This window comes from Phaethon lepturus, unplaced genomic scaffold (assembly GCF_000687285.1).
Source record: "Phaethon lepturus isolate BGI_N335 unplaced genomic scaffold, ASM68728v1 scaffold28097, whole genome shotgun sequence".
Taxonomy (NCBI): Eukaryota; Metazoa; Chordata; class Aves; order Phaethontiformes; family Phaethontidae; genus Phaethon; species Phaethon lepturus.
The window spans coordinates 1-11,348 of record NW_010550218.1 but is presented as its reverse complement, the minus strand read 5'-3'; the positions used below and the strand labels follow the sequence as shown (position 1 = coordinate 11,348).

Genomic DNA, 11,348 nt, shown 5'->3' with positions numbered 1-11,348 from the left:
CACAGAAACACTAGGTTGGAAAGGACCTTCAAGATCATCAAGTCCAACCATTAATCCAGCACCACCATGTCCCCTAGACCATGTCCTGAAGCGCCACATCCACATGTTTCTTGAACACTTCCAGAGATGGCGACTCCACCACCTCCCTGGGCAGCCTGTTCCAATGCCTGACCACTCTCTCAGTGAAGAAATTTTTCCTAATATCCAATCTAAACCTCCCCTGGCGCAACTTGAGGCCATTTCCTCTTGTCCTATCACTAGTTACTTGGGAGAAGAGGCCAACACCCTCGTCGCCACAACCCCCTTTCAGGTAGTTGTAGAGAGCGGTAAGGTCTCCCCTCAGCCTCCTCTTCTCCAGACTGAACAACCCCAGTTCCCTCAGCCGCTCCTCATAAGACTTGTGCTCCAGACCCCTCACCAGCTTCGTTGCCCTTCTCTGGACACGCTCCAGCACCTCAACGTCCTTCTTGTAGTGAGGGGCCCAAAACTGAACACAGTATTCAAGGTACAGCCTCACCAGTGCCGAGTACAGGGGACACAATCACTTCCCTACTCCTGCTGGCCATAGCACAATGCATAAATCTATATTGGAGCTCATCTACCCCTTTTGCCCATGGAAGGATCTCACAAAACTGAGCTCCCTGCCCCTGGACCAGTGCTGGACTACTTGAGAAAGCCCGGTATCATCTTCAAACTTGGAAGATCTCATTGTTCATTCCATCCTCTGAATCACTGCTAAACTTGCTAAATGAAGTAACTCCAGGACTACCAATACTGAAATTCTTTTTCCTCCTGAGAGGAGCCCATTAAGTCTTAACCTTCGCTTCCTATCCTTCTCAATTCATAAAAGGTTCCGCTGGAACCATACATCATTTTAAGTTGTACTCACACATTTCTCCATGTAAGAAAATACTTCAAAAGTTTATCAAAGGGACACCAGAAGCCTACAAGTTCCATACAGGGATGGGAAAAGCAACAACAAAAACATTTCTTCCCTTCACTATTGTATTGTGTTTACATAGCAAGGTTTTGGTACTGGAAGCAGGTACAGGGGTGGCTTCTGTGAGAAGGTGCCAAAAGTTTTCCCCATGTTGAACAGAGTTAGTTGGAGAACGGCTCAAAGTTGGACCTGCCACTGGCCAAGGCTGAGCCCATCAGCAACAGTGGTAGCACCTCTGGGATAACATTATTTATGAAGGGAAAAAACCTGCTGCATTAACAGCAGCTGGGAGAGAAGAGTGATACTATGTGAGAGAAACAACCTTGTGGACACCAAGGTCAGTGAAAGAGGGGGAGGAGGTGATTCAGGCACAGGAACAGAGATTACCCTGCAGCCCTATGGTGTTACGCACAAAAACCAGGTGCGGATCCCTCAGGGATGAGGCCCAGCACTCAGCAAGTGAAACCTTTGGCTTCATGGAAAGCATTGTGTTACCATGGTGGCCATCCCAGTACACCAACACTAATCAAAGGGGCACCTGACACAGTGGGGTTCCACTTGGGAGTGAAACTCAAGGTAAAGCACCACAGGGATGGTTAATAAAACTTGTGCTAATTAACATACTATGCATATGAAACATATGAATGTTTCACTCATTAGCAAACTCACTGGTGCAATGCAGGTGCTGTTGTCCAAATTCTGAGACTGCAGCTGGCCTTCATGTTGGTGCCTGTGCAGGGGTAAGTGCAGGTGAGGGGGAAGTGAACTACCTCAGCTTACCATAACAAGATGATGTGCTTGGGACTCTACATACTTGAGATCAGGGAGGCAAACTGTCCTGGGTCACTGTAACAAAGTCTTCTCATGCACTACACATGGTGAGGCAGAATGTTCCCCTGTAGCCTGTGGATGTCCACACACCGGAGCAGGTGGATATGACCCAAAGGAAGCTGTGACCACATGGAGAGCTCATGCAGAAGCAGTTTTGCCTGACAGGACCTGTGGCCCCATGGAGAGTGAAGCCCACACTGGAAGAGGTTTGCTGGCAGGACTTGTGACCCTGCAGAGGACCCACACTGGAGCAGTCTGTTCCTGAAGGACGGCACCCCATGGAAGGGACCCAGGCTGGAGCAGTTCATGAAGAACTGCAGCCTGTGGGAAGGACTCACATTGGAGAAGTTCATGGAGGACTGTCTCCCATGGGAGGGACCCCCCGCTGGAGCAGGGGAAGAGTGTGAGGAGTTCTCTCCATGAGGAGGAAGGCACAGCAGAGACATGTGATGAACTGACCACAACCTCCATTCCCCATCCCTCTGTGCCACTTGGGGGGAGGAGGTAGGGAAAATCAGTAGTGAAGTTTAGCCCAGGAAGAAGGGAGGAGTGGAGGGGAGATGTTTTAAGATTTGGTTTTATTTCTCATTACCCTACTCTGATTTTGATTTGCAATAACTTTAATTCATTTCCCCAGGTCAAGTCTGTTTTGCCTTTGACAGTAGTTGCTGAGTGATCTTTCCCTGTCCTTACCTTGACTCACAAGCCTTTCATCATTCTTTATCCCCCTGTCCAGTTGAGGAAGGGTAGTGATACAGCGGCTTGGTGGGCACCTGGTGGCTAGCTAAGCTCAAGCCTGCAACCATCCAAGTATTCGCTAATTTGTTACAGTTACACCTCTTCCAAATAAAAACAAAAAAAGTAATAAAAACAAAAAAAGAAAGAAAAACAAAACCAGTTTAAAGTCAGACAGTCCATCACTGCATTTAAGCAAATGCAACTTGAAATATTCTTACCGCAAAATAATAATACAAAACAGTATTTGATAGTACTTTGTCTTAAACACTGCTTCACTCAGCTCTAATCTGTTTAAGATCTTTTTCTTATACATAGGCTTAGGACTCTCAACACTGTTAACAATAAAGCATTACAGTTCAATCACCACGATCAGTTCAGCTGACACATAGTAAGCACATAGTCCATCCTTTGTTTTTCATGTCTGTAGCTTGATTTTTATTCTGGTTGATAAAAATGTAAGAAATTGCATAGAAAATTTAAGAGTTAACACATTACTTATTCAGCAACTGAACATGATTCAACTTCCCAGTTTCCTAGTTTATCTAAATCTATACACAAATTGTATAACAAAGTTTTAACATACATTTAGCATACCTGCTCTGAATACTTCAATTAGTATAATTTCAAACTCAGCTACAGAAATTAACAAGAATTATTTCTTCCTTCCTCCTCCCTGAAGCATGCATTTGTTGTTTATGCCATCCCAATAATCAATCTTTCCACCATACTTGTAATTAATCTTGTTAGCAATGCACCTGCATTCTCTCCAACCTCTTATTCCCCAATCTTTTTCCAACAATCTGACTACTCTTCACGTTTGTTTGGGTTTTTTATAATTCCCATTCCCAACTGTTCCAAACAATACACAACATAGAAATTACTTGTCAAAACACCACAGAGGTATTTAGCGAGTCTAAGTAAGTTCAGTTATGATATATTCAGCAACAGCTTCAGTTACTGAATAAAAAGTGTAACAGTTTATACAATCTTAAACTTACAATTGCTAGGGCATATAGCTAGTTCCTCTAACCATATTCATCAGTGATTAGAAACTTGTAAAAATACTAGAGGTACTCACTGTCATTCCTATATGAACATTTCAAATATGCTTATTAATCCAACAGAACTGCATCTTTATAGTTGTTTTGTACACAAAAATGTTTATATACTTTAAAATGTATGCATTCAATCAGATTTACACATCAGCCAAAGCATGATCGACTGAAGAAATTCTAAAGATTAATGTGCTGCTCAACAATATCTAAGGCTTACAGAGTTAACTGTTGGTAACTGTAGTCACTAGAAATCCACTTGCATTGTATGAACTAGCACTATGGACGCACATATAACATCTGCTCAGTTGTCTGGCTTGCCAAGTATGACAGGTTTGGGGTTTTCAATTCATAACCCATGGAACCCAGGCTTTCTACATTATCATGCTGTGTCCTGCTGATCTAAAACAAATTAAAAGTACATAGTTAACCTGTAGGGTAATTTCTGTTTGCACATGACATCACTGTGTATTAGAAACTAATACCACTAACACGTCTGCTTTTACTGATGTTTTGCCCCGTATTCCTTCTGTTCCCTTTTTAAAAAAAATATTTTATCATTAGATAACAGTGGATTCATCTATTACTTCAGAACATCCAATTTCAAGGAACTTAAAGTTACAGTTTATGATGACTTACAGTAATGGGCAAACATGTCTAAGGACTGTAATACATATATATGGAGAGATACTGATCTCTCTAACCCTTGCAGTATTTTCATGTAAGAGGATTAGTTTCTTGTTAACTTGGAATGGGATACGCAGATTCCAGTAAAATTACTTACTTCCTTCCCTCAGCTTTTTTAATTCCTGTATTATATCACTATACACACAGGATAAAAGCTCTTCTTGTGATTTCGCTCCATCCAAATAAACTAAGAAAGACAAAAGAAAATGTTTTCATGAGTTCTATGCCAGTTATCTGTAACAGCCATTGGCAAAGTTTTCAGTATTCCTATGGGTGCAATAACAAGAGATGAAAAAAATGAAAAGCAAGAACAGTAACTCCATTTTCTTCTTTCCCAAATTCATTTTACAGGTTAAAAAGACAACATAGTGGAAAAGTATTCTAGTTAAGAATTAACTTACAAGGTTTTGTAGTATAAAAGTCTCCATAAGGGTAGTGTTAACATTGGGACAGTAGAGCAATGGAATAATTCAGCAGAAAGATTCCTATGCAGTGGAAGATGTCAGGTTCTTCCTCAGCTTCAGGGTTTGAGCAAGTCAAGGAAGGGCATTGTGGTTCCCACCCTCACTGCACAGCCAGAAGCAGTGCCCTAGCCTTTGTGCTGAGGAAGCAGCCACCTGACTTCTCTTGCCTCTGGCCCCCACTCCAGAAGCAGGTAGTCCAAGATCTGTACAAGTGTGAAGATGACACAAGCTCATGGCCGCTGGCTCAGCTTTGACACTTCTCATGCAGGACTGGTGACTGTAGTGCGTACAAAAAGCATTTAGGAAGTATCTTCAGCTTATTGCAGGACTTCAGCCAGCATTTTAATTCTGTTCTGAAGAATTCTGCCAGTGCATCAGCTATCATCTCAGAAGCTTTTTATTTAGTCATATGCATGTATGCACACCCAAACTAGTTTGTTAAATGGACTTTAAATTAGTGATCAGAACATTTCTAACTTTATAATTTTCATTATTTAAAAAATAAAACCCTATAGACTTGAAAAATAAACAAACAAAAGGTCCCCACCTATTGTCCAAGAGCCATAAAAATATTTGAAGAAAATTGTCCCCCACAAAAAAACCCCGCAACCCAACAAAAACTAAGTGCTATGCTTAAGCATTTTGTAAGTTTAAAATTAAGGATACCATACCAATGTTACTTGCATTCTCTTCCAATTCATTTTTATATTTCAGATACATAGGCCACACGTGTCCATCGAAGTACCCCGGTGTATCTGCTGGCTGATAGACTCTGGTGCTATACAGAAATATATTTGCTTTCCCATGAAAGTTTTACATTTTTCCTGTAATGTCAGCTGGTTTAATAAGAGCATCTATCAAAAATAAAAACAGGCTGGCAGGCTGCATAACTGTTTGAGCAAAGGAAGCTCCTTTTTTTTATTTTTACCTCATCTTGATTTTAAGTTCATTAGCAGAAATAGCTAAGTTAGCAAGAGTTCATATCACAGATTATATTAAAAGGATTTTTTTTTAAATTGAAAGAGGTATTACATATAAATAAGCCATATTGAAAGTATCACCAAAGTAAACTACTCTTTTTTTTTTTTTTCCTTTTTTATTGGATATACAGATTTCTCAAGTTTTAAATGACTAGCGGTTTTGTTTAGTCATTTCAGCCTGGACATTAAAGCCCTTTAAAGGTGAGAAACCATGAAAGTGGAATGAACCAAAGCCAGCTGAATAGAAGATTTCCTCGCTCAGCCAGCAGATTCTGACTTCCTGCACATGTATTGCTCCAAGCACACAATATTGCTCCAAATTTGGAAGCAAGTCATAGACACTGGCTCAATAATCCAAATCGGATATACTCTACAAACTAAACGAAGCATACACTAAAACCACACATGAACACTGCTACTTTAACAATAATCATCGTGTAGCTGTATTCAACCAAGGATAAGACTGCTTCATATTTTTTTAACTGTTTCTCGTTTTAAACATGGTTTAACTCCAATATGCAGTCAGTAATTTAAATAATTGTTTGTACAACAAATCGACTTTTCAGTGTTTGTAAAAACATTTTAATATCCCTGTGCTCTAAAATGCAAGCTCCGCATCCCCCCCAGCATATCCGCATGCTTTTGTTAATGTTGGTTAAATAGCCACAGAGTCTTCCCTGGGAATCACAAAGGACAGATAATCTTAATAGTTTACATTTGGAAAGCACTGTAGAAAACCTAGTATGAAAGAACCACTCCGGGTAAGGTGGTGCAGTGACCCTCTTTGAGCAATAACCGAATAATCTTACCTCCTTCTCCTTTTGCACTCTTCATAAGGAAGGGTCAAAAAATATCTTCTATTCCATAATTCATTAAGCGGCCTAAGATAATAATATATTTAGTTTCCTCTTCCTTTTTAGGGCAGCTTTTAATATACCAGGTTACATATTACTGCTTACTCATAGTTGTATAGCAGAAAGCCTTCAACAATCAAAATATAAACATCTTCTGTATTTTTCACAGTGTCACATGTATTCTGCTGCTCTTCTGTCACAACACCTGAGTTTGCTGGGCTTTTCATCCAATTGCAAATACTTTTCACCATTTCATCCATATAGAGGGCATCAAGTACTAGATGAAACAAAAAGTTAGTCACACCTTAAAACCAGAGAACAAAAAAACCAAAAAAACAACCCCCTTAAGTACCCCTAGGTTAATCAGTAAGAATCAAATACTCTACAGACAAAAGTCTAAATGAAAGGGAATGGGATTATCCCAAGAATTCTCTCACACATGTAAGTAGTTCCATGTTTGCAACTGATGATACTCTGAAACTAAAGCTTTCCCCAGGATTGGGGTATTTTTAGTGAGTGTGGTCTCTCTGAACTCTGTGGCTCCAAAAACATGTGTGAACTCACTTCACAGCCTTTCCCTTGACAACAGAAACTGCAGGGACTGTTCACCTATCCCACAAGACTCATAAAGACTAATTTACCATGAGTACTCCACCCTTCTGTCAATTGTCACTGACACAGGTGAACGGAGGTGACACTCAAATTTTTGCTTTGGGTTTTTATTGGGTTTCAGGTGTTTTGAAGGTAAGGATGGATGGCTGGATTGTATTGAAAGGAGGATGGCAAACAAAGCAAAACAGCACAATGTAGCACCTGTTTTTGTCGTAGACATGTAAGATCATATGGAATAGGCATTGTATCGTAGAGAGAGGCAGCCTTTGGATAACATAAAAGCACCTTTAAAATGTGTTTGCTCTTAAGAGCAATTTTAAACCCAGATATTTGAACCAGAATGTCCAACTTATCCCACCGGCTTCATCAAGTTTAGAAGCTGAGCCAAAGACTGCACAGCTGATGAGAGTCAGTTTTCAGATACAATTTAAGGTTCTGGCCAATGTTCCCAAGTGATACATTTTATGATTGCCACGTATCAACAGAGATTAACTAATAATCAACTGTTCACAACTCGGTATGACCTGAACAAAAGCATTGGCCTAAGGTGGATCCGGATCTAGAAGTTTAAGACTGAATTGTCACATTGAGCCAGCATTAACTATGAGCTTCAAAATATTGTCTCTATGTGAGATCTCACATGAAGTGACAGGATCAGACACAAGTTTTGACCTATTTGGAATATGACAATGAAAGGGACTCAATTGTGATACCCCATGAGTTCATTATCAAAGTGAAAAAAAAAAATCCATCATTACACAGAAAGTGATGAGGATAACCTTATGTCAGTGCTGCAAGCCAAGACTTTCAACGGAACACTACCATTTGCTACCACATCTGATGCAACTGTAGAAATGGAGGAAAAGATTAAAAACAAAAAATGAAAGATCAAGTATTAGCTTGAGCTATTTACTAGTTCAGCAAGTTTTGTTATTTATTTCAGTGACCTGAGAGAAACTGAGCAACAGATTGCTCTTCAACAACCATTTGTTTAATGCCTTGTTCAGAAGGGAAGAGGGGCATGGAATGGAGGGGAAGAAGTGTTGAAGCTCAGCAACAACAGAGTTTCAGTCAAATGTTCAAAAGCGATGCATCAAAGTTACTGACCATCATATAGCTTAAATCCACGTTCGTCTGTTTCTACTTCAGACTCTGGCTGAAGGGGGGGAAAAAAAAAAAAAAAGAGTATTTTCAAGGCTGCTTTTACGACCACTTACATAGATGCATACTATTCAGTTACAAACGTAATCCCAATTGATTAAATATATCTTCAAAATTAAACTGCTGTATACAACTATTAGAAGACAATACAAACACTTCATTTAATCTAAAACAAATTCTCCAAATCCTTATTCTTCAAAACCAAGTAAGTTCATTATAGCTTTACTTCAGAACTAAGAACTTCTCCACCCTCCTTAACAAACAATGCAAAAGTTGTTTTTCTGTTCTGGTTGAAAAAAACAAGAACTACCTATCGCTGTATGGGTATAGGGTTAACAAAACAGTATCATTAATTTCATTAGCACAAAATATCTTGAAAAATGCAACCAACATACACCCATTCCTTATTTTAAAAGGGTATCAAACATGACAGTAAACTTCTTTTTGCTGAGTATACTCAGTGGTTTTGGCCATTGAAAGTTCAATTTCACCAAGTACTTATTTTATTTCCCTTTCTCATGAGGCTACCATTATTTTAAGCAGCATCAGTTTTAAAAGTTTATTAATATGAGAACTGAAAAGAGAAGAAATGATACTAAAATCTACTCAAGCCCACTTTTACCTATCAGGTCTTTCCATCCATACTGTTACCTTAAAGAAGTCATCTTGAGAGATTATATCACAGTTGGGAAGCATTTTCTTAAGCTTTTCTGCCAGAGTTGTTTTCCCCCCATTTGTTACCCTGAATTAGAAAACATAGGAAAAATTGCATCAAGACAAAAATTTACCTTTTAAACATATGTACAATCTCATACACACTTTTCTATATAGTTAATGTAAACCACAAAGATACAATCCAAAATTCCCAAGAAGTTTATTCACATTACATAGTCTCTACATCTAGAAATTTTCTGCCAGGTTCCAACAGCTTTCAGATAATAGATCTCGCAGTACGAAGAAAGATGTTACAGAGAGGTGGCACGAGAGATCTCTAACAGAGACAGAAACAATTTCTGAAGAGTTACATGTGATAAAATGAGACAATTACATGTTGTATTTGTAATTATTTTCAGAAAGTACCCATTCATAAATAGAAATGACATCATTCTGAAAGGAATACCAGTTGTAGAAGAAATCTGATTTGTAATACTTACCCTCCAAGGCCAATAACCAATACTTTCATAGTTTGTTTTCTCCTCAGTTCTTCTTTTTCACTGTCAAAGATAGTAGCCAGTGAAAACACTTAATTCAGCAACATGGAAAGCAGCTATTGTATTAAGAAATACCAATTATAAATAAGAATTATTTTATAGCCTTTTTTTTCTTTTGGCAAAGCTTCTGTCAGAACCTCAACTGCTTGTTCTAATGCTAACAAAAAACCTGCAACATACATGCCACATCACAGATTTCAATGTGTGACCTTAGACAGTATTACAATCATTTCGAGAGAACTTTTGAGAGACTCAGTTCTATCAATATTAATACCACAGAAGTCCCTGAAGAAAAGCACAATCACTAGCTCAAGCATTAGCTATACAAAAAAGACAAGGTCAACAGAAGCTGTGGTGTTAAAACAAACAAACACCTTAAAAAAAAACCAGTGATATGCTGAGGAAAAAGATGTTTTTAAAAATTCATTAAATGTATAAGAAAGAGTCGGAGCCAGGGAAAGAATGTTTCAGCTGAATGAATTCCCACCAGTTACCTGTGCCTGCAAAGTTATGATGTAGCAGGGCAGATAGCAATGGGGCTGCTTCTCTTGGCAGCAGCACTAGTTACAGAGTTTGTCAAACCAGTTTTACATTTGTCAAACACTGCTTTCCAAGGGCACACACCAACTGAGAACTATTTAACTATATACAAACACTTTGTTTTTCACCTGCACTGTCCTCCTAGGTCCCACTTAAGGAGGTAAGGCCTATGAGACCCAAGACCTGAAAGGACTACAGCAGGTAAAACCATCTTCCCTCCTCAACAAACAAGTATTTGAACTACACTAGAAAAAATACGATTACAGAGCATCAGTATGAAAGTAAAATCACACTATCCCTGTTAAAGTAAATTTTAGGCATACGTAGAATCTGCAATAATATCATCCTTGGTGCAATGGTTCAACCGTTTCAGAGGTTTGTGATGTGATCTTTGCACAGTTGCTTTATATGTGTTTTCTGTTAGAAAAAAAAGAATGACGTATTGACTAGTCCAAGAGTCATCACCAGTATGACAGCCATTGCTTTACAATGGTACTGCATACCTACAGTAGTTGGCACTGGCAAGTTTGATAAGTTAGTATATGATGATTTTCCAAGAATACTATAAATCTCAAGTTCAATGATACATCATATGTTTATGGTATTGGCTATCTATCCAAAGAGTGCAAACAGATGATCTGCTCTCAAGAAGTGATGATACTCAGTCCTTAAAAAAAAGAAAATAACAAAACCAAACCAAACTCAATGTTCTTTTCTAAAAAACAGTAAGGTTTGTGTTCCAGAGGGTTAGCCTTTGTCCCACAAAAAATGCTATGTAACAAACTAAATAACATGTGGATACATATGCTGAGCTTTGGACTCTAATTTACGTCATTGTCTCTATAAAAGTTAAACCCAGCTTAAGCCAAAAAACACAGAATGAAAAAAACCACCAACCCTTCCTCCCCGCAGAGTAAAGTATGACACAAAGAGCAAAGGCAAATTTGTCACCGATGTTGCAACACAGAAACCCTAAATTACTCTACCTGGGCTGCATTTAGCATCTTTACAGAGAACATAAACCCATTATAACCCTAACATAGAGTTGCTATCACACTATTTTTAGCGGCACGGTGCGACAAAGCTGCAGCGGACGCCAACGGCCGAAGCGCGCTTCCGTCCAGGCACCACCAGACCCAGTAGGACACGGTTCTGCCGGGCACCACACTGGGCCAGCGGAAAGGCCAAGGGAGCCTCACGCCTCTCCCAGCAGCTCACAACGCTCCAGCGCCTCTGGGGTTAACATTTAACTTTAACCACCGCTTAAAGACACCGGGA

General features: G+C 39.2%; 1 protein-coding gene across 1 annotated transcript; it reads right to left on the bottom strand.

Moving 5' to 3' along the window:
- Positions 1 to 3,935: 3,935 nt before the first annotated feature.
- NMRK1 (nicotinamide riboside kinase 1) lies at positions 3,936 to 9,552 on the bottom strand. Its single transcript, XM_010290506.1, has 8 exons — positions 9,474 to 9,552; positions 8,971 to 9,061; positions 8,266 to 8,314; positions 6,652 to 6,823; positions 6,502 to 6,573; positions 5,384 to 5,490; positions 4,346 to 4,435; positions 3,936 to 3,958 (listed from the first exon to the last, which is right to left on the bottom strand). The coding sequence occupies exons 1-8, from the start codon at positions 9,500 to 9,502 to the stop codon at positions 3,936 to 3,938; spliced, it is 633 nt and encodes a 210-aa protein (XP_010288808.1). The 5' UTR covers positions 9,503 to 9,552.
- Positions 9,553 to 11,348: the final 1,796 nt, after the last annotated feature.

Bases quoted from the DNA above. Each gene is read 5' to 3' on its own strand.
- NMRK1 (XM_010290506.1), bottom strand. From the start codon at position 9,502: ATGAAAGTATTGGTTATTGGCCTTGGAGG. The intron at 8,315-8,970 runs GTAACAGTATGG...CCCCCCCTTCAG, and splicing joins CTCAAGATGACTTCTTTAAG to CCAGAGTCTGAAGTAGAAAC. The intron at 6,824-8,265 runs GTCAGTAACTTT...TGTTTCATCTAG, and splicing joins TGGATTTAAGCTATATGATG to TACTTGATGCCCTCTATATG.